The sequence below is a fragment of the Odontesthes bonariensis genome, chromosome 14 (assembly GCF_027942865.1).
Source record: "Odontesthes bonariensis isolate fOdoBon6 chromosome 14, fOdoBon6.hap1, whole genome shotgun sequence".
Taxonomy (NCBI): domain Eukaryota; kingdom Metazoa; phylum Chordata; class Actinopteri; order Atheriniformes; family Atherinopsidae; genus Odontesthes; species Odontesthes bonariensis.
Genome location: NC_134519.1, coordinates 13,943,403 through 13,966,963, shown reverse-complemented (window position 1 = coordinate 13,966,963; position 23,561 = coordinate 13,943,403). Strand labels below are relative to the sequence as shown.

General features: G+C 39.8%; 2 protein-coding genes and 1 long non-coding RNA gene across 8 annotated transcripts; 1 reads left to right on the top strand and 2 right to left on the bottom strand.

The window, feature by feature from the left end:
* Positions 1-414: 414 nt before the first annotated feature.
* LOC142398817 (uncharacterized) lies at positions 415-20,030 on the top strand. 5 transcript variants are annotated; one of them, XR_012772822.1, is made up of 8 exons: positions 415-511; positions 752-945; positions 13,719-13,797; positions 13,933-13,988; positions 14,794-14,808; positions 14,913-14,993; positions 15,247-15,394; positions 19,181-20,030. It is a non-coding gene; the product is annotated as an uncharacterized LOC142398817 (long non-coding RNA). The 5 variants fall into 5 exon arrangements; XR_012772823.1 differs by lacking the exons at positions 14,794-14,808; positions 14,913-14,993 and adding an exon at positions 12,786-12,861; XR_012772821.1 differs by lacking the exon at positions 14,794-14,808 and having other exon boundaries at positions 19,181-20,029.
* Positions 5,347-7,883, bottom strand: LOC142398815 (nicotinamide riboside kinase 2-like). Of its 2 annotated transcripts, XM_075483013.1 has the most exons (7): positions 7,692-7,883; positions 7,506-7,596; positions 6,714-6,762; positions 6,300-6,477; positions 6,148-6,219; positions 5,955-6,061; positions 5,347-5,830 (listed from the first exon to the last, which is right to left on the bottom strand). In XM_075483013.1, exons 1-7 carry the CDS (start codon positions 7,715-7,717, stop codon positions 5,745-5,747), a joined length of 609 nt encoding a protein of 202 aa, XP_075339128.1. In that variant the 5' UTR covers positions 7,718-7,883; the 3' UTR covers positions 5,347-5,744. The 2 variants fall into 2 exon arrangements, with proteins under 2 accessions (XP_075339128.1, XP_075339129.1); XM_075483014.1 differs by lacking the exons at positions 6,714-6,762; positions 7,692-7,883.
* LOC142398814 (caytaxin-like) lies at positions 9,925-23,406 on the bottom strand. The gene is made up of 14 exons (XM_075483012.1): positions 23,169-23,406; positions 22,653-22,877; positions 20,542-20,648; positions 19,476-19,531; positions 19,168-19,395; positions 15,225-15,383; positions 14,323-14,425; positions 13,912-14,043; positions 13,748-13,834; positions 13,420-13,518; positions 12,034-12,069; positions 11,890-11,937; positions 11,615-11,661; positions 9,925-10,601 (listed from the first exon to the last, which is right to left on the bottom strand). Exons 3-13 carry the CDS (start codon positions 20,616-20,618, stop codon positions 11,622-11,624), a joined length of 1,065 nt encoding a protein of 354 aa, XP_075339127.1. The 5' UTR covers positions 20,619-20,648; positions 22,653-22,877; positions 23,169-23,406; the 3' UTR covers positions 9,925-10,601; positions 11,615-11,621.
* Positions 23,407-23,561: the final 155 nt, after the last annotated feature.

Sequence of the window (23,561 nt, the reverse complement as noted above, 5' to 3'; positions counted from 1 at the left end):
AAACTGCCACATTTTACGAGCCAGTGTAGTGACTTCACAGGTGCAAGACTGCATTACTGATATGCTATTTTTGTTATTTTCAATTAGGTATGAGATTCAAAGGCTTCCAAATAATTTCATTCTGTCGATTATTCCATTCATCATAGTTTATTCTGTTTATTCAAATCTTACACACTCCTTTTAGAAATTAGTTTGCATTACTACTATCATTTATCATTTTTCAGCTATTGGACACGTTTTATATGGTCATAAACAGTATAAGTACTCTGAAGTCGCGCCGACCTTAGTATTCGTCACCTCAATGAATCACATGGTGGGTTTTATCTGCCAAATAGGGCATCAAGATGGTGAGCTGTTCTATTTTTATCCAAAGAAACCTTCTCTTGTTCCAAAGTCCAGCACCGCCCTGCTTGCTGTCTGGAACAGCTCTGATTTATAAGAGGCACAGATCCTAAGCACTGGTTTGGCACAAGACTACAGAGCAGGACATGTAACCCACAAAATATAGCCAGTAAGTATTAATGTTGAATTAAATCTTTCTTGTGTGTCTGACCTGAAAGTAAACAAATCACAACAAATGTTGCCACAAAAAATAACTTTTACTGTAAATTAGGAGTGCTTGGAAATAAAACAAGGAGTTTCTGGTTGTTTTCATGGTGAACCTACAGCAGCAGCTGCAGCAGCAGATCCTTCCCTGAGTGAAAAACTAATTCTTTTACGCTTTTGAATATATCTTATTCCATGAATCTAGGTATCCAGGGCTGCTCACAGCTTTGCTTCTTGTGAGATTTAACGAAGATGATGGTCTTAAAATGGTTTTACTACAAGAAACTTCCCCTACTTGGAATATACCTGTTGTCTTCCCCTGAGGCCTCACACTGCCACTCTGAGGAATAAAATGATAGATCCAGAGGGTTTACCACAGATCTTGGGGAGGCAATACAGGTGAGATGCTGGAAAACTGTTTGGAAACAAATTAAGACTATTCAACTCTGCTGTTACGTGGAAATTTAATTCCTCTTGAAAGCACTAAATATAAATAAATCTGATTTATCTTTTAGTCTAACTTTTATGAAAATAGAATGACCAATGACTTATCAGTGACTGGGTAGAACATGATTGTACATCAGCGGGTTTCTAGTGGCATGTGTCGTGCTTATTTCTGACTAACCTTTGCCGGAATCAGCGTGGTCAGATCAGCTCACGTTTCAGGTTTGAGGAACATGCTGCTATGTCCATCTTCACGTTTTCGTTCACTCACACATGTCAAATTAGTGCTGAGAGTGTTAATATGTGATCCATTGAAACTGTTTTATGGGGACTTCCATAAAAACTGTATCCACCATTAATACTGTCTCAAGATGAGGTTAAGAGTCTTTGTTTGAAGACTTATCTTGATCTTAATTCTTTGATTAGAAAGAGGGGCAAAGTGACTGTGCAAATATACTGAAGTATTGTCCCACTTTGTTGCATACTCTTACTTATAGTAAAGACCTGAGTACTATGAACACAATGTCTTTAGGTTTATTTATTTATTTAATTAATATGCATTTGATTTTTTTAGGATCATTGATCAAAGATTTGAAGGATGAAAATAAAATGATTCAACAGAATTGAGGATGACAAGTATTTTTAGTTAGTCTTTAACTTCACACTTGACCACAGAACGCTTGCAAATGGCAAGACTGCAGGGCACAAAATATTTCTTTCTTCATGTCAGTAAATAAAAACAACTAATGATGCTCATCAGCCAGGGCATGAGTTTGATAACATCGGTGTGATGCACTGAGTAAGATTAATTGAGGATTAATCAAAGGAGAAAACACAAGGCTTGATAAAACCACAAAATGCATGTACAGTATATAAAATATTGTAGACTTTAGTTGACATGTTCAACATTTTAATGTCCTCACTGAGAGAAAAATCTATAGAAAAACAGGTCATTTCACTTTTACATTTCCTTTGGGAAATAACAGTAAGAAGAATCAATGTTTTTTAACAAATAGTTGAGATGTCTCTTAATTTGAAAGAAAATGGCATAACATATACTCACTTCTAGCATCACATGCCAAGAGGTAGAGATGACTCGGGCAGATTTTCTTTCACAAATTTCAAAGCTAAATGTAATACAGTATTGATCACATGTCTAATGAAGATGGATGGAGGTGGAATCTTTAATAGAAAAGTATCAGCTCCAAATGTACTGTGATTAATCTTTCTGGTATGAGTTTTATGTCGTTACAAACCAATCAAGAGGCTGATGACCAACGGATGACACACTGATCACAAGGGCAGGCTATTTAGGTGTGACGGAAAGAAGCAAAACTCTAGTTTAAGAACTTCTAAAGAAAGATTATTTGCAAGCACACACCAGGCACTTCTTTTTACTATACATCCACCAAGATCTGTAACTTATCCTGTAACAATAAGCAGTATCTGGCACATTAAACGATTATGGATTAAAAAACTATTTATTTAACATCAAATAAGTCCTTTTAGAGGAAAGAAGAAGTAAAACACAAATACTTAAAATGTCCTCATCCCTCTTATGAACTACATTATTGTGATTTAAAAATAATTAATCATAGACTCAAGTCTTGTAAAATCACCTTGAAAATGGATTCAGTTGTTCACACTTGTTATGGGTCAGTGAGGCCACCACAAATATTCCTGCAATTCTTTCAGTGGCAAGCTCACAACTGTTCATATGGCTCAGAGGTCCTCGCCCACACACAGGGTGACATGTGACAGCTGCTTATCTCTTGTGTCACTGCCTCTCTTTCCTTACACGGACGTCCTGGCCGTACATGTGGGGTTTCCATGGTTGCAGGTGACGTAGGAGCAAATGCCACCCTATATAGTTCTCACCTTACAGGGCGGTGTTATGGGGTACTGGCCCTTGAGTCAGGCCTGGCTGTTGGAGTCTCAAGTGGGTGTGTTGCAATCAGAAATTTAGATGTACATTTGTTAAATATGTTCCCCTGACACCACAGGCACTTATAGCCTAAATATAAACCAGTAGAACAGCTACCCTTTGCTCCAGGCCAACTGCTGGCATGTAAAGACTCTCAGAGACGCATCACAAGACTCTGAACTCTCTGTGGTCCTGGGACTGAGTTGGATATCCTTTTCACAGAAAATGATATGGTATGAAGTGAATTTGGTGATCAGAATACAATAAAAATACTGTAAGTATCCTGTGATTAAAAATGTGGGAACATCTTAGTCATCATGGTCTGTCATTTGTTTTGTTTTTTGGTTCATAAGTGATTCAGTATTGTCACCTGCAGAGTCACAGCCCTGTGATCACCACATCATTCACTTGGTTTTTGATATTATAATATCAAATAAAAAGTGGAAACACACTGCTGCGTGTCTGCCCTCATTTCTGTGCAGACAGTGCTGGCTGAGTCTGAGGGTCGAGCAATGTGGGTGACTTCTGGGAAGACTTTTGCTCATTAGCAGAGGTGAAATCCCATCAGTGAAAAGCACAAGCACTTTCACTCCCGTCTGCTTGAAGTCGACATCAGAAATTGTGAAGAAATTAAAGTTATGATACTCTTATGTGGGCTGTTCAGCAGACTAGGACAAACAGAGGTTGTTTAATGGTTTTGGTTAAAGATATACAGAAATATCATCCAGTTAATTTTACTGAGAGATTTTCAAGTCTCCTCATAAATTAAAGCAATTTACAGTAAAACACACTTTTACTGTAAGCTACTTGTATAAAAAAGTGGGACAAGGGCAACAAAAGAAAAGCTGTTCAATGCTAAAAACACATACAAACAGGAACAAAGCAATTTAATCAGTGATATGACTTGACATAAAGAGCATCCCAGATATATTTCATCAGTAAACATGGGGAGGGTTTACAATTACGTCAAAGAGTGCATCCAGGCAATTCAAGAATAAAGGAAAAATATTTTTGGAGTGTATCTTCTGTGGTACACTTCATAAAGGATTCTAAGAGGAAACATTATACAAGGCAGAGGGCAAACCCTGAATGGCTCTGACCTTCACTGCTTTTAAAACAGACATGATTCTGTGACAGAAACTAGGCTCAGGAATACACTGAAAACATTTTTTAGTGAACAGTTTGTTGCTGCATCCAGAAATGCCAGTCAACTTAACCCTGCAAAATAATCCTTACTCTCTTTTCTGGGCACAAGCTCATTTAAGACGTACTAAAACAAAGTGGAAAACTGTCCTCTTTTTTTTAAATCATGGATGCTGCATCCTCAGGGACCACCTGGCTTGCTCACTTTGCTCAGTTAAAAAAATCTTCCTCTGCTATGGTATGGGAGTGGATGAGTGCACAAAACATGGATAATGTACATATGTGAAGGCAACATTAATGAAGAGTGCTACAGACTTGGGAACTAAATTAACTACAATTTAGATGACTTTTTCAGGGAAGGTTTTGTTTATTTCAGCAATGCAAACCACTTTCTGCGCATATTATAATCAACATCGCTCTGCAGTAAAATTTCGCTGCACTCCCATTCAAAACATCCAGCACATTATGAAATAAAATTTAAACTTACTTCCCGGCATATGATCTCCTCAGTTCCCAAAAAGTGTTCTTTAGAGAAGAGGTGACGCAACACCTTGACCTCTCCCACCCTGACATTTTTACTGTCTGTTTCAACATTTGATATGTTGTCTCTGTACTATTACCAATTAACCATATGGCTTTAAATGATTTGTAAATGAGCGTGTTCAGTTCTTTTGTTTGACCTGATTTTGGGAAACAGTTATATTCCTGATCAGGTGACCTAGCTGTTTTTCCTTCTTAGCTTATTCTCACATAATGCTGTTCTGTGATGCCTGGCTTAAATATTTATATAATTTAGCTGTAAAAAGTCATCATACACATCTTTGTGTCTTATATTGAAGATTATCATTTACACTGAAACCCAGAAACAAACTAAGAAAGTATATATTTACCTACATGTGTATTTTTGATCATATTTAGGCAATATTATAAAGCTAATGTGAAAATTTCTCTCTTTTTTTAATATAGAATATTTTTTTTATCTTTATGTGTCCTGATCTGTGAAGTCACAGTTAAAAAGTAGTTGAACTAAATCACTTCTTTTTCCTTCCTGCTCTTTCATCATCTATTGTCATTTGGGGGAAATGATTCCTCCACTGCCAAATCCTTTTACAACTTAATGACACATAATCTTATCTGGGTGATAAGGAAACCTATTGAAGAGCTGCAAGATGTCATCATTCATTCTCAGTTTACACAATGTAAAACATCAGCTTTATGATGTTTTATGGGAACAGCATGGGTGTACGTGTTTATTGAGCTACAGTAGAAAGAAGAACAGGAAACATGAATTGATTTCAGAAGTTTCTTTGAGTTGTAAGACACAAATCCGTCTTCCCAGTGAGCAATACATAGTTTCATGTACAACAGGATCAGAGTGTAGATGAGTTACTGATGTTATAAACACTGGGCAGACAAGAGGTGGCTCATCTTTTAGAAAAAGTTACACAGGATTATACCAAAACAACACTTCTGCCAGTTATTCTTAATAAGTTACTTGATTATTTACAAATTAGGCTAGAAGTACAGAACTGGTGTTACACATTTACTCAAAATTATATTTACAAGTCTATACACAATCCGCTGTCAGTCCGTCCTGCTGTAGAGACAGAGAAGGGGAGCAATGTTCCTCAAACTGATTAGGAATTATCTGTCAGTGACAATGTCCACGATTAAACAACCTATTTACCTATAAGTTGTTTAGCAGTGAGTTTTGAACACTTTCGTACACTTTGTTGTAGATATCTTCCTTAGTTGTCATCCCATCAAGGTATTCTGTGCACAAAAAAAAAAAATCAGAGCTGCAGGTTGGCAAATTGGAGCATTTTGCCATAAGTTTATATGCCCCCACCCTCATGGAGTGCCACTGATATTTTGATGAGGAAGTGACTTTGCAAACCTATTCTGCTGCAGTTGTTGTCCATCTCTATCCTGTGTCTCAAGTACATGGGCCACACGTGGCCATCGAACAGGCCGGGGGGGTCAGGGACTGTGTATGTTCTTGTACTGCAGAGACAGAACCATGCAGGAATTATTCAAGCTTGTCATGGTCTGTGTTGAAGTTGCTGTAAGTTGATTAGTGAGGTGGTTACCTTCTCCTCCTTTTGCACTCCTCATAAGGAATGGAAATGTAGAAACATTTGTCATAGGTGTCAATCAAAGGCCTGCAGAGAGGAATCAGAACTCAGGTCAGTGAGAAGTTAGTTTTAAGGGTCAGTGCAGAAAAGCAGGTAAGAAGACCTACTTGTAGTTGTAGATGAGGAACCCCTCCACGATAAGAATATGGATCCCCTCTTCTCCTGAGTTGGATTCCTCGGCTTCAGGTGACAGGCTTACACCATGTGAGCGTGCAAACTTGACTGGGTTTTCCTGCCAGCCTTTCACAGTATTGACCATCGCCTCCATGTCCAGAGCTGTGATCACTATTGCCGAACAAGGAGAGAAAAGAGAGGAGCAGACTTTAACATACTTGCAACCAACACTTCTCACTAATGTGCCATGCACACATTTGTCACAGTTAGTGAATGTCTTTAGCATTCACAAAAAATTGATTGAATATCAGAAAGTTTAGGATTGACTGGTTACCATACTAAAGAAATGTGCAGGAAAAAAATAAGTACATTACTGCAAGGTTTTCGTACGCGAAATCCATTCTTACCATCCCACTGTCTAAAGCCGTCCTCCCCAACTTCTATTTGATCGGGTTTCTGAAATAACAGTCACCAATAAAACAATGCTGCAACCTAGTAACCAATCGGAGCTGATCACACCTGGACAGGACAAGTCAGGAACTCGTCTCCACCAAAAGTGGACGCATAGGGACATTTTTACCCGGGTTCAAAAGTTTCCCTCAGTGTTACCCTCATTAAATTTCTGTTTCGACACATTCAGCTATGCCAACTGAACTTCCTTTGCTATGTTTTAAAACTTTGCAGGTGAGTAATTATGGCACCTCTTTTTGAATTTTCTAATAAACTTTATGAGGTGGAATTTCTTCCTTGTTCAGGTAAATGCTTTTAAGAAACAATTTTTTTGCAAATTATTAACAAGAAAAAAAAATAGTTGTTTAACATAAGTACAACTTAAAAAGATGTCGGCTTCAGGCATCTTTTAAGTGAAAAAAGATTAAAATCAGGTTACAGAATTTGCAACATATCTGAACAAAGTCTGACTTTAAGTGGGGACGCTCAGGCCTTTCATTGGCTGTCCAGGACACAATGAGCAAGATATATTACTAGGCTGCTGCGATGGCAGGACATCTGCAGGTCAGACTGGCGATTTTTTTAATTCTTAGCATAAGAACTCTTTCATGGCAACTTTAACGTAGCAAATGAAATGTGAAAAATAAAGCTTGCAAAAAGTCAGCACTAATAAATCACAATAGTTACTGTAGCTTTAGAGTTAACATGTTGTGACTTGAGAGGAAGAATTAGGGGAGAAATAATCTTACCTTGAAAAAGTCATCCTGATGCACCACACAACAGTTAGGCAATGTCTTTAGTAGTCTATTTGTCAAAGTGGTCTTCCCACCGTTGGTCACTCTGAATTTAATGTCACATAGAAGTAAGTTATGTCCCAAGTTTTTGCAAATATCTAACAACAACAAAGCTGAGCAACTACATTAATCAAAACTTACCCTCCAATGCCAATGATGAACTTCATTTTTTCCTTCTTCTATGTATTGGTCAGTGCTTGAATTCAGTAAGTAAAAGCAGGGAACCCAGCCAAAGCAAACAGTCTGTTAAAGGCTTCCACTAAAGTCCTTTCCCTTTTCCCTTGTCCTCCTCCACATATGTCCCCTACTTTTACTACTTCATTGATAGACAATCTCTTTGCCGGGCATATAAAGGATGTGGCTGCAGCGTCACAGTCTCCCAAACCAATTACCTTCATTTCCCAGCAGCCAATAAGCTGGTACTTCATAGCCAACAGCACCAATGATATGATTGGAACTTCAGAAGCCGCACAGTTGCATGAAAGTAGATCCCCAATTTTGCACCTGCTGTCAGGGGGCAACCACATGCAACTAAAATCCCAATCCCAACAGAGGTCTTAGCTATACAGTGTAGAGAATGATAGAGAAACTGAGTGGTGGATACTGCAAGACCCAAATTTAATCCTAACTTTGGTGCCTTAGAGAGGAAGATGCTAAAAAACTGGTGAACGTGACAACTTTGAGTCAGTTTTAACATTGAGATGCACAGTTTCACAATCTCCAAATCTGTAAGACTTAATGTATATTCCTTTTTTAAATGCAAATGCCACTCATCATAAAGGGGATTTATTTCTGAGAGGACACTGCATGGAAAGGAGGCAAGAGCTGCCAACTGTACAGTCATAATACAGTAAATGAAAAATAAATGATTCCTTACATAGTGTATATTCTGAGACATCTGTGTCATAGCACAGCGCACTCCTTTGCTTAGACAGCTCCAGGCAAGCGCAAACTAGGAGCTCTATATTTAGTTGACCATGTCTGACTGCTGCATCACGAATATTTCTGATGCAACCATCTAAAGTACACGGCAGACCGCCATCTGACTACAGTGTCTCAAAAGAACAATAAAACACGTTTTTTCCTTTATGAGCACGTGCACCTGCTGCTTATCAGCACTTATTGTTACACCCCTTCAGATGTTTGCAGCCTTATTTACACAGTATGTGAAGAAATAATTTGAGTTCTGCCCTTATCTCTTGAGTTATGAAGGTGTGAAGGTAGTGAACTTTGAGTGCCTGCGAGTGGAACGCATGGTCTCATGTTACCTTAACAGGAACAACTCAGTGGAAAAATGATGCCTGCAGACACCGAGTGATTGATGGCTTTGATGTCTTGTTGTCTCATGTTCATAAACAGGAAAAAAACAAAACTCAAACTGACTTTGGGGCATCAAACCATGTGGTCAAACATGTGAAGCATGTGTTTCACACACTTTTTCCCTCCAAGAGTCACAAGACGGCACACCGTCAGAGAGACAGCTGTGACCAATGTAAGGCAAAAGGAAATGTTGAAATGCAACTTTCTAAAGGATGTTATACAACCTTCTCCAGAGAACTGAAAAGTACCCGCACCTGACAGCTGTTGGTTGAAAATGCTTTCCATGTAACAAATGCATACAGCTGTTTTCATAAAGATTAATCGGTCAGCTTCAGGTGACTGTTTGAATTTAGGACAGACCTGGGCTTTTAATTCAAAGCTATGCCATCGTCTACATGTATCCTGCTCTGTTCTTAGTGCGGACATGAGAGTAGGATCCAGATCTTAAATCTTGACAAGAAAGAATTGATGTTTAGGCTGTTTTCCAAAAAAGCCTGAACTACTCCTTTAAAATTAAACAAAGTAAACGTACCATGTTGATTAAGTTCACCATAAGTTTGACGACACACAGTGCAGTAATGTCATTTTGCTTCTTTTTTTCTTTCAGATCCCCCAAAACAACAGGCTGTTTAAATAAATGAATTTGAATAACAGACATAAAAGTTAATAGTAAAAAATGTCAGGGAACATACATTGATTATGGGTTACTGTGCAAATACCTTGCAATCACATTAACACTGCATATATGAATAAAGGACGGTCACTTCAAGGGTATGAAGCCCACAAATACGGGTGTCATGTGGGCTTCATACAAAAGTAAAACAGGACAGTCAGCTGATATATAGAGCATCAACTGACACAGCCAACACATTCATAGATCAGAGTTACACCCCCTTAATAACTCAACTGCCAGAAACATTCTGGGCCAAAGTGGAACACAATAAGAGGCAATAAAATGATGGTAAATATACACTGTAATGTAACTGAGCCAAACTGTCCTGTTTTAAGAGTTTTATGGTTGAGGAGAGAAGTGAATAATGATGACAAGACTCACTTCAGTTTGCTCATTTATTCTTTTTTTAATATTTTTTACAAACATTAAATGGCACAATTTCATAAATAACACTTAAATAAATAATTGGACTCTCTCTTTAAATATATTTTGTTTAATTTGTAGCAATATTTGCTTACCTTTACCTTTTTTTAATATCTGACAAAAACATGTACCAAATGAGGGAAGGATCCAAACAAGCATGCCACCTGCATACTCAACTCTGGAAAACTGTAAAACACTTTTGCATCAGTGACATCTACCATAGATTTGAGAAGAACAATATCATTGCACATTAGATTTCAGTAAACATCCATGAAACCAAATAGAACCCATGCCAATTATCTGCAAACTCCTCCCTTAAAAATATATTACAAGTTTATACATTGGCTAAGCTCTTTAAGAAGAGTTCATCCTTTAGTTTGCATTCAAAAATATTTGAAGTCATGCTGTTGAGTAAAGCTCAATTTAGCATGCAGGAAGCAGACAGTTTTTGATTGAAGCTGTAATGTTGGTGTTGAAGATAATCTTTGAATTGTAACAAGCAAGCACTGGTTAAGAGAAATGTTGAGAAATGATTGTCCTGCAGCTTATAGATCCATTCAGGGGATTTCATCCTGTGCAAGAGTTGCTGGTTTCCATTGTAATGAAGGTTTCCACTGGCTCTTCAACTAAAAAATCTGTAATGCAAACACAGAAAGGTGAGCTTTCGTATTATCACTATTACACAAATGTAGTGTTTAGATTTGGCAGTGTGTCAATAGGCACTAAATCTAATCTAAATCCAACTCGACACACCATATCATTTTGGTTGGAGGACACTGTCTGCCACCATTCCTGAGATGTCAGCCAGTCCTCTCGCTGATGGTTCTTTTGATATATGAGGGCAGAGAGGACCGGTCAAGCTCACAGGACAGCACAGGGGGTTGGGATTCTAAAATAATCTTCCGTACTTTAACCAACCTAACCCACCCGGACTAGCCAGAGCGGGTATTTCCCCCCGATTTCATGACAGGCTCCATGGCGTAGATCAATTGGCTAAATCTAAGTAAAGATCATTAAAAATAGCATTGATACCTTGTGTGCAGGCTGGTTTGAAAAGTCAAGCAGCTGGTCTTTATGTAACATGGGGTCCTGTTTTAGGATTACCAAACATTTCTTGGATTCACACACAGTCTGAAATTTCAAAACCTGAAACATAACTTGACAAAAACAAGCTGGGCCTCATGCTCAAATGTAATCGAACAGCAGTGTTCTGTTTCATATTTTATTGAGTGCAGAGATGAAAATTTGATGCATTTGAATTTGATTGCTTCGCAAGATAAAAAAGGACAGTAAAAGTACAGTAGTTATCAGTCATGTGCTCCTATTTTCTTATTTTAGTTTTTATCTTTTTTACTGTACTGTCCTACTTCTAAGTCGTTACAATAAAATATCTTTGACGTCTGGATAATTTGGACCTCAGTTCCAGAGCACTGAGAGATGACCCTTTCGATCTCTGGCCAATGACCCAAAATATCAGACAGGACACTGCCAGCATATTATTTATTGTATCATGTGTCTTTTGCTCACATAAGCAAATGTTTGTGACGAGAGAAAATGTTCCTGCATGTCAGAGATAAGTTATTGTGGGCCGACATTACAAACCAGCCTGCAGAGTTAATGGGGCATTTAAATGAGCGGGACCTCTTACCTTAATGTCAGACGTCGCGGCCAACCTCTGTTATCATTGACTTTGGCCTGGAAACAACAAATTAAAATTAAGCCATGGGTATATATCAAAATATCTATAGTTTATATCTATGTGGTTGCAGAAAGACAATTACACTAAAAATTCTCCCATTATTATTGCCTTTATTGTCATCTTAAATAAATGAAGTTAAATGAGAAAAGTTGAACTAAAAGAAAAGGCCTTTTGTGAAGCGTAGCTACATGAAACTGACTGCATGTACTGCTAAATGAAGTCACCTTTCTTTTGGTAGTGTTGAGATGGTCTGCTGTTTGTCTTGCTCAAGTCTGTAAATAAGAGAGGTTGATATCAATACAACTTAAAGTATGTTCAGGAAAACCTGATTCTTTTGGCACCAAATCACAAGAAAATGTGTTGCTTACCTTTCCCTTTGTGCTTTTATCTTCTCATCATCATACCTTTGAAAGATTGGAACAGAAATTTGACTGATATGCTTTTACATCCACATCATCCCCAGCACAGTACAACAAAGTTAAAAGTTTATCAGATGTAGATGCACAAAATGAGCCAAAAATGATGTCTTTGCTTTTGTCCCTTTTTAAATTCACTGCAGTGATTCCCAGAGCTTCATAAAGCAGTTGAATCCCAGAGTACGTCTGCCTAAAGTCCGCTTTTAAATGTGTGAATACTAGTATCTTTGAGATTAATGATCCAGAGCAGCATTGTACGTACTGAATCTTAATATTCAATGTTTCATATGCTCGCCTACATGCAAAAACAAAAAGCATAATTTCATGCTGTTTTAATCTCTCCGAGGTATTTGATGAGTAAGACTGCAAGTCATTGTCATGTTCAACGATTCATTCAGTGAACCCTCATGTCCTATAAATTTGGGCGCTGCCATCCTGGAAGAGAACACTCCAGTAACGAAAATGCTAAATAGGATCAAGGTGACCGTTCACAACTCTATCAGCATCAGCACAGTCTTACAGGAAAAGGTGATTGGTACATTTCGTCCATGTATCCAAAATGTAGTAGCGTTACAATAAAGGCCCAGAAATTGTGGGAGCCCAACGTCCTATTGTTTTATATGGAAAAGTCTTTAGGTGATGTGATGCAAACCTGTAAACATGTAATTATTAACTGTGGTCTACTTTTTCATCTCCAATTGTAGATGTGTCTATATTCATTTGTAAACCTAATCAAGTATTTCCAGTGACTACACCTAAGCAACCACGGTTGAGAACAAGGTAGGAAAGTGAACTTCACATGATGCAAAACATATTCATGTTACAAATTTGAAAGGCAGATGAAGACATTTATAGATTTTGGTTCCTTATAAAGTACTGTACCCTGACAGTTTTTGAGCCTATATTGTGAACCTGCTTCTTGTGATGTGGACCAACATAATTATTTCCCTTTCTGGTGTGAGACTGCACTGACTTTGTATTGATTTGCAGTAACCCTTTCCTCTGAGAGGACCTGAACTATGGCATATGCAAAATGCCTCCCAAAGCATAACAGAGCCATATGATACCCTTACTGTGAGGGCCAAGGTATCATGTCATACCCTTGACACGTATTAATTAAATAGTGGGAACTTTATAATTTAATAGATACCAAATCTTCACATTAATCTCCATGCTGACAAACTGTCTGTAAACTCTGGCTGGCTGAGGTGGCCATGATGATTGTGTAATGTGAAATCTTTCCAGGTGTTATTGCTGTGTGTTGGCATTACATCACAGAACCTGGGACAGACTCGTGCAGCATTTCAACAGTGACCCTTGGTGGCTGACAGTACTTACTGCAGCACACATTCAGGGATCTGCACATGCTCCATGGGAATTATCTGGCTGAGCTCGTCCAGGGTCTGAACATATCGGAGTTTATCCATGAACTTCACACTGTGGAGAAACATTTTCACAATTACAATCTATCTGAAAACCTCCATCCATAAGAGGCCATGTGGCACCAAACTGTCTGTGATTATGAAACAGCTACATTTTTATTTTTTTGAGATGTTTTGGTCACACTGTGTGACTCATGAACAACTTGAAAATAAACGTATTATCTTCTCTGTTTATTTGACATCCGTCACTGACAGTAAATTATGGACAATAAATATTTCCTCACCTGATGAAAGGTCTTGAGATGGCCAGGACAGTCCGGATGAACCATGTGGGGTGAGCAATGATGAGACACTTTAGATTCTTCCTCAGTCTGCAGGAGACATTCAAACACTTTTCTTTTAATCGCCATTGATTTGGAACAAACTGTTCTGATATTGTCTTTCTTACTTTCTGTCAATCATCTGGTAGCATCTCTTCAGCCAGCTGATTCCCGGCATCTTCCTGCGAGGAGTGGCTCCGTTCAGGTAAATAATCATATAATCCTCAGCCACAAGCAGCTCCAGGCTGCTCACAACATACCTGACAACAGAACAACAAGCTCAGATGTGCATAAAAACAACACATTAAATGAAGAAACTACAGTGAAAGCTCAAATTGGGACGTTTCAAATGCAGGTACTCTAAATGAGATGGGGGCTCCCATTGATTTTTTATTTGGTGTAAATCACCATTTAAAACAGGGTTTGACATTACAGAAACATTTCTCTGTTGATGGTCTTTAATGCATTATGCAGTTAAAAAAGAATTAAGTCGGATTACAGTAGAGTGTGCAGCTGAAAGAGATCAGAGAGGCTCTTACAGGAAGAGATTCTCCATGATGTATGTGTAGTCCTCACAGCTGCTGTCAGGGAGGTAGCATGCTGCAAACACGATGATGGCATTCAGACCCTCACCATAATAACCTGAGAGAGGACAGAAGCACATTTAGTATATTGCTCACTCATGGTTTTTTATTTTGCCACTATTATGATCTTTGTTTGCTTGTTTTTCTTTTGCATGAAATGTATGGTGTGAATTATGTTTGCTTTGGGTTTCGTTTCCCTTCAAGACTTTTGATACTCATCAGCTTCAGCCTGACATGGTTATTATGTATTCATCCACCAGAAAAAAAACTGTTCACACATCTTAAACTGCAATAGATTTTTTGTCCTTTTCTACGGTCTTTCTTTGGCATCCATCAGTCATTCAGATTCAGAATTTAACCTGTACTGCCAGAATATAAAAGTTATTTCTGAAAACATGCACATTTGTTCATACTTGTACATTTCAGATTCATCAGGACATGGTGAAGTGGTGCTATTAGATTTCCACTGACACACTTCCTGAGGGCACCTATACCTACATCTACTCTTTTCTCCTACTCTCAACTCAACTTTATTTTTTATTTAGCACCAGCAATTGGCGGCAGTAAAATGATGGTTAGATGACGGAGCTGTGCCAAAGATCATCAAAATGACACTGCAAGCAAGGGTATATATAAATATATATATATATCTCCCAATTTGAGGAGAAGATTTGAGAAGGAATCCAATGTTTGCAAATTGAGAAATGGAACATGAGGCACCACAACAGTTAATTAAGCCACAAACTTCATTAGTTGTTTTTGTATCAAAGTTTGTACGTTTTTGCTAATTTTTTTCCATACCTGTAGACCGTGTCTTTGAAATACATGATTATAACCTGAAACGCGCTCAAACAAACCTCCATGTGTGACCACTCGCAGGTACGGTCTAATGACCTGCATGTCAATCCGTTGCTCCTGGTCACCAATGATCACTGTTCGCCACAGACGACCAGACGAGTCTCTCTCCTCGTCACTTTCTCCTGGAAGACGCTTAGCAGTGGCCACAGGAGTATCATCTGAAAACAAGGTAATGGCAGAGAGATCCCAGTCAGATTTTTTAATGTTTTTCCATCTAAAGATTATGATTCTTTAGAACAAGTTGCCCGAAAGTGTTATTTAATAAAAAAAAGATTAATTAATTCTCAATGCACTGTACCTTTTGCCCTGCGAATATATCAAAATAAATGCTTATTGATATTTTACATCCAATACAAAATATATCAGCAGTGATGGTTGATAAACAATATTTTTTTGTTTGCTTTGAAGCATAAGTATTTATAATGGAATGGAAACACAAACAGAAGCCTATAATGGATTTTAAGAACGAAAGCTCTTAAAACTCTTTAAAGAGATCAGTCTAACTGGATTTATGGACTATATATTTTTTTTTAAATCTTGTTCTCCAAGCAAAGTGTTTATCAGTACACTAACTGTTTATTCTAATTCTAAATGTATTTTTTTATATGATAGTCAAAGAACTGATTTGTGTTACTTGACTAATGAATTCTAACACGCGTCCCTTGACCTTAAAACATTTCAGCACTGACTATCTCAGTGTTCTAGAATGCGCTGCTGAGGGTGGCAGCACGTTGGAGTAGCTCTGTACCTCACATTGAGATTTTTCTTTTTTCTAAATTTCATTCCTGTTATTTCTTGGAAGAAATTGCATTTTTTGGACAACTGTTCCTTCCTGCCTTGGATGCTGTGCAGTTGGATTAATTTTTCCCAATACTTTTGTATATTTTACTCTTTTGTTATGATGCATAACCATAGCAACAAGGTGGTTTACAACAGGGAGCAGCTGATTAACATTGGAAAAGCAGAAATAATTCGACAACTGAAGCCAGAAATCCCACTGTAATTGAAAAGGAGGCGTCGTGGATGCAGAGCAGGAGCAAAGAGGAGAGAAAGAAAGAAGAAGTTCAAACCATCTCTGCCATCTGTCATCATGGGCAATGTAAGATCATTAGCTAACAAGTTGGATGAACTTCTAGCCTTGACAAGGACTCAGCAAGAATATCGGGAATGTAGCATTATGTGTTTTACTGAGACATGGCTGCAGGATCATATCCCCGACTCCAGCGTCTCTCTGCCAGGCTTCATGACTGTACGAGCAGATCGAGATTTAAAGAGTAGCAGGAAAAGGAAAGGGGGTGGATTGGCAGTGCTTGTCAACAACAGATGGTGTCACCCAGGACATGTTACTGTGAAGAGTCGTCTCTGCAGTCCTGACATTGAACTATTGGCAGTAAGTTTTCGTCCATATTATTTGCCAAGAGAGTTCACCAGTGTTGTTTTGGTGGCTGTTTACATTCCACCCTCAGCTGTTGCCGACACTGCATGTGATGTCATCAGTTCCGTTGTTGCTAAGATACAGACACAACACCCCAATTCTTTTGTGGCAATATCTGGTGATTTTAATCATGCCTCACTCTCTGCTACATTGCCAACTTTTCAACAGTTTGTCAGCTGCTCTACCAGAGAAAACAAGACATTGGATTTGTTTTACACAAATGTCAAGGATTCATACATTTCGAAATCAAGACCTCCCCTGGGTAAATCAGATCACAACCTTGTTTTTCTCTGTTCAGCATATAAACCCCTTGTCCAGAGACTACCTGTCACAAAAAAGACTGTTAGAAAGTGGTCACATGAAGCTGAAGAAGCCTTACAGGGTTGTTTTGATGCAACTGATTGGATTTCTCTTTGTAAGCCGCATGGAGAGGACATTAATGTTATGACTGAGTGTGTGACTGACTATATAAACTTCTGTGTGGACAATACCATCCCCACCAGAACAGTGAGATGCTCCCCTAATAACAAACCCTGGATCACCAGTGAGCTAAAGGAACTATTGAACAAGAAAAAAAGAGCCTTTAGGGAGCGAGACAGGGAGTTACTGAGGAGTATACAGAAGCAGCTCAAAGTCAAGATCAGAGAGAGCAAGGAGGTGTATAGAAAGAAGCTTGAGAGTAAACTGCAGAGGAACAATATCAGAGATGTGTGGTCAGGAATGAAGAAGATCACAGGCCTCAAACAGAGGGAGGATAGGATGGATGGAAGTCTGGACAGAGCAAATGAGCTGAACACATTCTTCAACAGGTTCAGTTCAGGAACAAGCTCACCATCCTCCCCTCCTGTTCCCAGCCAAAGAGACATCCCACCCTCCTATGACCCACAGCTTTCCTGTAACATCTCCACCTCCACCTCAGTCATGGATTCTTCTGCTTCCACTAGTTTGTCTTCAACCCAATCAGGAGATGCTGCTGTCCCCTTTGCCTCCCCCTCCCACTTTTCTGTTTCTAGAAGTCAGGTGAAGAGGCAGTTGGAGAGACTGAACCGGAAAAAGGCTGCAGGTCCAGATGGTGTCAGCCCCCGAGTCCTGAAGGCCTGTGCAGAGCAGCTCTGTGGGATTCTGCAACACCTTTTCAACCTTAGCTTGACCCAAGAGAAGGTACCACTGTTGTGGAAGACATCCTGTCTGGTTCCGGTACCAAAGAAAACTCACCCTTCAGACATCAATGACTACAGACCTGTTGCCCTGACATCCCACATCATGAAGGTCCTGGAGAGACTCCTGTTGACCCACCTGTGTAAGCAAACCAGCACATATCAGGACCCCCTGCAGTTTGCTTATCGCCATGGAGTTGGAGTTGAAGACGCTATCATACACCTGCTTCAACAAACCCACTGTCATCTGGACAAAGCAGGCAGCACTGTGAGGATCATGTTCTTTGATTTCTCCAGTGCATTTAACACAATTCAGCCTGATCTGCTTCGTCTGAAACTCCAGAAGACTCAGGTGGAGGCCTCAACAATCACCTGGATTAATGACTACCTGACAAACAGACCACAGTTTGTCAGACTGAAGAATTGTGTGTCTAACCAGGTGATCAGCAGCACAGGAGCACCACAGGGGACTGTACTCTCACCATTCCTTTTCACTCTGTATACTTCAGACTTCCAGTACAAGTCAGACTCCTGTCATCTACAGAAATATTCAGATGACTCTGCAGTTGTCGGGTGTATCAGAGATGGACAAGAAGCTGAGTACAGAGAGCTGGTGGACCGCTTTGTGGCATGGTGTGGGAACAATCATCTCATCTTGAATGTTAACAAAACAAAGGAGATGATTGTAGATTTCAGGAGAAACAGGGTCAGATCAAACCCTGTTTCCATCATGGGAGAAGAAGTGGAGGTGGTTGAGGAATATAAATACCATGGTGTTCATGTGGACAACAGACTGGACTGGAGACACAACAGTGAAGCAATCTACAAGAAAGGACAGAGCAGACTGTACTTCTTGAGGAAGCTAAGGTCCTTCAAGGTTTGCAACAAGATGTTGCAGATCTTCTACAAGTCTGTTGTTGAGAGCGTCATTTCCTCTTGCGTCATCTGTTGGGGCAGCAGCATCAGAACCAGGGACCCCAAAAGACTCAACAACCTGATAAAGAAGGCTGGTTCTGTTCTGGGGACGACTGTGGAACCTCTGGAGACAATAATGCAAAGAAGGATTTTGCATAAAATCAAGAGAATTATGGACAACCCTGAACATCCTCTCCATGAGACTGTTATCGGAAAACAGAGTCTCTTCAGTCAAAGGCTTCTTCAGTTTGGATGCAAAACGGACCGCTACAGGAAATCTTTCCTGCCCACAGCCATCAGCATCTATAATAACTCCTTGATTTAATTGAGCTACATCAACATTTAATTTCCCTCTGGGATGAATAAAGTATTTTTTAATTGAATTGAATTTGAATCTAAATGTAATAATGTGTAAATGCTAAAAAGATGTCTGACCTTCCCATTCCAGCTCATTGCCATTGTTGATGAACTCAAGCGAGTCTGTCTCATCAGGTGTCTCGATGTCGTCAACATTGATGTCCAGGTCGTCGGGCGTTTCCAGGAAGTCATCAGAGAGCACCGACCCCTCGCTTTGATCCAGGGACAGGTTCATATCTGGGGCGACCAGTGTGCGACGCTTCCGCTGAGTCATGGACTCCCCAACATTCAGAGTGCTGGGAGGATCTAAAGCAGCAGGAAAGTTTAGATGCGGTAGTATATAGTAGGAAATTATATAACGCTGTGTATATATATATTCCACTTGCTGGTTCTGTTGTCTGTGAGACCGCATGAGTCAACATCTCCATCCTCTGGCAGTGGCCTGCGGAGAAAAAGAAATTAATGAAATTAAATTATTGATGCTTATTTCTTCTCTTTTATCTAATGCTTCCCACTACCGTGTCAATAATGGTTTTAGTTGTTTCATGATGGTGATTGAGAGCATAACTGTTAAAAACTGTTAAACTGTCTTTTGTTCAACACCACCAGTAATTACCAACTCCCCTCTGATATTATCAAGCTGTTATGAAGACAGCTGGACCCTCAGTGTATGGGGGAGGAGAGAGCTAGATTAAAGTAGATAGCACACATACTGTACCAACACACTTACTCAGAGAAGGACACAGACATTCATTTGCAAACACACTCCAAAAAAAAAATAATACAAGTACGGGCTGGCTGGTGGAGCTACAAATATGATTGCTGTTATTATGTAGTCAAGTTTGAGTAGGTAGAGAGGGTGAACAGATTACCTGGCACTATGTAAAACATGAAGAAATACAAGTAAATAAATGACTTTCCTACCATTTTGTGTCTTACTTTTTAAGTTGTCCTAAATATGTAAATTGATATGATTTCGTCCTGTGATGTATTGGCTAACAATCATGAGGCACTTGCATCTATCATCACTCACAATGAACACCAAGATGACTTCCAGGAGGCATGTATCTTATTTGCACAATTTCACGAAAGGTGCATGTGTGAATGGATTAGGCATGATTACTTTTGAATAGCTGCTTTCTCATAATTCTCTGCTGAAGTTAAAATGAGAGTGGGTGTCTGTTTTTCCACTTCTGGACACTCTGACGTGCTTGACTCCTTTTTTCTATTTGCCAGCTGCTTTGTTTACTGACATGATACATTCTCATCACGTAACAACTACATAATGGGAAGCACACACCTGCTTCCTCTCAGCCCAACAGGCACACACGTGACCGCCTTTCCATCACAGCCCGACCTGTTTGTGCCAGCCGGCGCACAAATCAGACAAACTGCACACAGATACACACAGACACTTTGATGCACACTCTGTCATACTGCTCCAACAAATACCTGGGAAAGTCCTCATCCTGCCACTCATCCTTAACCTCCATGCTGTCCATGCGTAAAGTGGCCTCTGCTGTACCCATCCTCTGCCAGGGAGGACGGGCTTCAGCTCACTGTGGTCAACAAACAGATGCAAAAAATCATCAAGACTGGGAAGCTACTCGTTAAATTAATGTTAAAACACACAGTATTGTCAGCTGTTTTCAAAAGGAACCCCACCCATTTACACACCTCTGATGATTTGATTCAGATTATCCACAATTTGACAAGAGACTTTGAACTTTTGAAGCTGGAATTAGAAACTAAAGTTGTGGAGTTTATAGACGTGTGTGGCAACCAGACAGAGGGACTTTAATGAAATAAGCTCCCAAACCAAGATATGTGTTGTCTTGCCAAAACTGTTATCTCTTTCAGACTAATATGAGTTTGGGCACGCTCGGAACATCAGCAGTCTCTAACATGTAGCTGCAATTTAGCCAGGAGCAATTACGAAACAATGACGTCATTCTAACAAGGACTCTGTAAAACCAATTCCCAGTGAATGTTCTTCCTTTTCCCTGGAGGAAGGCGGCAGAAATAAAACACTAAATTGTATCTTATAGTAGTAAGTCCCTGCAGGGCAGAAAGTACAAGGAGATCATATATGCTTCAATAAAGCCGATTTTAGGTTCCACACAACCAAAACAGAAGTGCATCATTTCATTAAGTTTGTGTATTGTGTTTGGATCAAACACAAACATAAGACATACATGGATCAGTCATGCACAGAACAAACATTATGCGCGTCTCGTCTCATCAATTGGGGTGACTTGTGCCCCTCTACGTCACTGTCCCAGCCAGAGTTCATGCTACAGCAGATGTTACTGCAGCCTCTTTGTCCACTGGGATGGCACTGATGTGTTGGAGCCAGCCCATATAAGAGGGGTGGGGAATAGTGGGCTAAAAGGCGCAAGCCCTCAGGCTACATGTTCCTGATGCTGTTGTGCTGTGATTCCAAATGATGGAGAAAAGAGGAGGTGTACTTACAATGTTTAACTCCAGGAGCAAGCTGCAGTGTTTCGATGTAGACCTGATGAGGAATACCACCCACAGCACTTTAATTACGACTCCTCAAGCTAAACCTCTCTTAAAGAAAGACACTCACATGATCAGTAAGTGTGGTTTGTTGTCTGCGCAAGTGTCACTATTCAAGGCTCAGCTGTTTATTAATTCAGTGAACTGCTGATTAATTGACAGAAAGTAATGACCCAGCGGCACATGTTTGGTGGGGATTTGTGTCCAGATGGCGTTGCTGCCTTTATTTCCCTGCGACTATCTTAGGAGTTTTAGACTGTGCTGTGCCTAGCAGACTTCAAAATTCACTTGCACAGATGGAAAACAAACTTGTGCAAGAGACAGGTATTACACGTGCATTCATTTTATTACATCATTTTGCACAGATGTAGTCTAAATTAGATTTTTACAGCAAAGTAAGAGGAGTTTTCACTTGGAAAAGTGGTGTTGTATTGTTTTTGCACAGCTTGAAGCTTAATGGACAACAATAGATCCACTGAGAAAAAAGGGAACTGAGGTGTCATGATTGATAACAGGCTTCCTTTCTACAACTTGTCTGATGTTATCTTAAGGCGATAGAAGAGTGATATCAAAGCTTGAAAACTTCTCTACAACATTTATCATCACACAGAAAAAGTTAAAAGACATTTTTTGGTATTACCCTAATTGAAGTTTTTGACTTACTGACTTCGACTAATTTAATTTGCGACGGTTGTGCTGCTGTCATTTGATCAGATTTAATTGTAACCAAACAACTCAACAGCAGTCATTAAATTTGGCTCCATACCCTTCCTTTTTCTTTTACAGTACCCTTTGCTTAGAGAGATGATAAAAGCCCAGAGAAATTAAGAATCAAAGTTCTGTCACGACTTCCATCCTTTAGTTATATAAAATGTCAGAATAGTCTCAGTATTCTGAAGCGAAAGCAGTGGCATAATTGAACAAAGTATTGGACATCACATTTGCCAATCTATCTTGTCATCAGTGAAAACTGCCCTGAAGAGGAGCACTTTGTCTGACTTTAACCAGGACAATCATTAATCATATACAGACAGGATACTCACATATTGTAATAATGAGGCTGTCCTCTTGGCCGTCTTAAAAAGCTTCCCTGTTTTGCTGTCAGGAGCTCCACGTCCTCACTTGTTCCTTCTTAAAGCTGCCAAGTGAGGGTCATCACTGTTTACCTCTGTACGTGGTACACTCGTGTGCTCAGAAATTGGGTTGCTGCAGAGTTCTTGCTGCTTGCTGATGCTGCTAATGGAGGCAGGGAGACTGAACGTGTTCTCCTGTAGAGAGGAGAGCGAAGAGGAGAGTATGAAGGAGACATCATCCTGCTCTCATCGTTTCATTATCCTCTGGCCTGTGCTATTTTTTGGACAAAAATTATCCTCACCCTGTGCTTTTAAGTCATCTCTTTTCTTTCTGCCTCCCATTTACTTGTGCTCGACTCTGCTGTTATCCCCTCGCCCCTCCTCCCTCCACCAACACTAATGCCCCCACCCCAGGCTCTAATCCTTCAGACGATGTCAGCCGTATGGTTGCTGGGTTGTGACTGTTATGTCACCAAATCTACCTACCTTCTCTTTGACTCTGTAAGGCTGCCCAGATTCAGGATCACCCGTTTTCCTCACGCTTGGTCCATTTAGCGTCCATCATTAACTAAGTTGTCATCCTCTTGCGAGCTGTAAAAAATGGACTCTTCTATTTCAGCCTTGTATCCTGGCAACAGCATCTTCTTCTCTCATACACAGTCTCTATCTCTCTCTTGCTTTTTCTCACCAGCGATTGCAACCTCGCTCACTCTTGATCAAACCCCTCCTCCACATGAACTCCCGTCCTTTTCTCCTGCTTGCAGGTTGTGACGTTGTTCCTCCCTCTCCCCTCAGTTGCTCACACAGCTGCACTGAGCTCTGGGCGATGTCAGTAAACACAGTGTGGCGTCTATCTCGGATTGCCCTCATCTCCCAGCG

What these genes read in the sequence shown, in the direction of transcription:
- LOC142398815 (XM_075483013.1), bottom strand. Translation starts at nt 7,717, where the DNA reads ATGAAGTTCATCATTGGCATTGGAGG. An exon ending in TTCATCATTGGCATTGGAGG is followed by an intron (nt 7,597 to 7,691) that starts GTAAGTTTTGAT and finishes CATTAAATTCAG; the next exon opens with AGTGACCAACGGTGGGAAGA. An exon ending in CAACAACTGCAGCAGAATAG is followed by an intron (nt 5,831 to 5,954) that starts GTTTGCAAAGTC and finishes TTTTGTGCACAG; the next exon opens with AATACCTTGATGGGATGACA.
- LOC142398814 (XM_075483012.1), bottom strand. Translation starts at nt 20,618, where the DNA reads ATGGGTACAGCAGAGGCCACTTTACGCATGGACAGCATGGAGGTTAAG. An exon ending in TACCAGATGATTGACAGAAA is followed by an intron (nt 13,835 to 13,911) that starts GTAAGAAAGACA and finishes TGTCTCCTGCAG; the next exon opens with ACTGAGGAAGAATCTAAAGT. An exon ending in ATCTCAAGACCTTTCATCAG is followed by an intron (nt 13,519 to 13,747) that starts GTGAGGAAATAT and finishes GTTTCTCCACAG; the next exon opens with TGTGAAGTTCATGGATAAAC.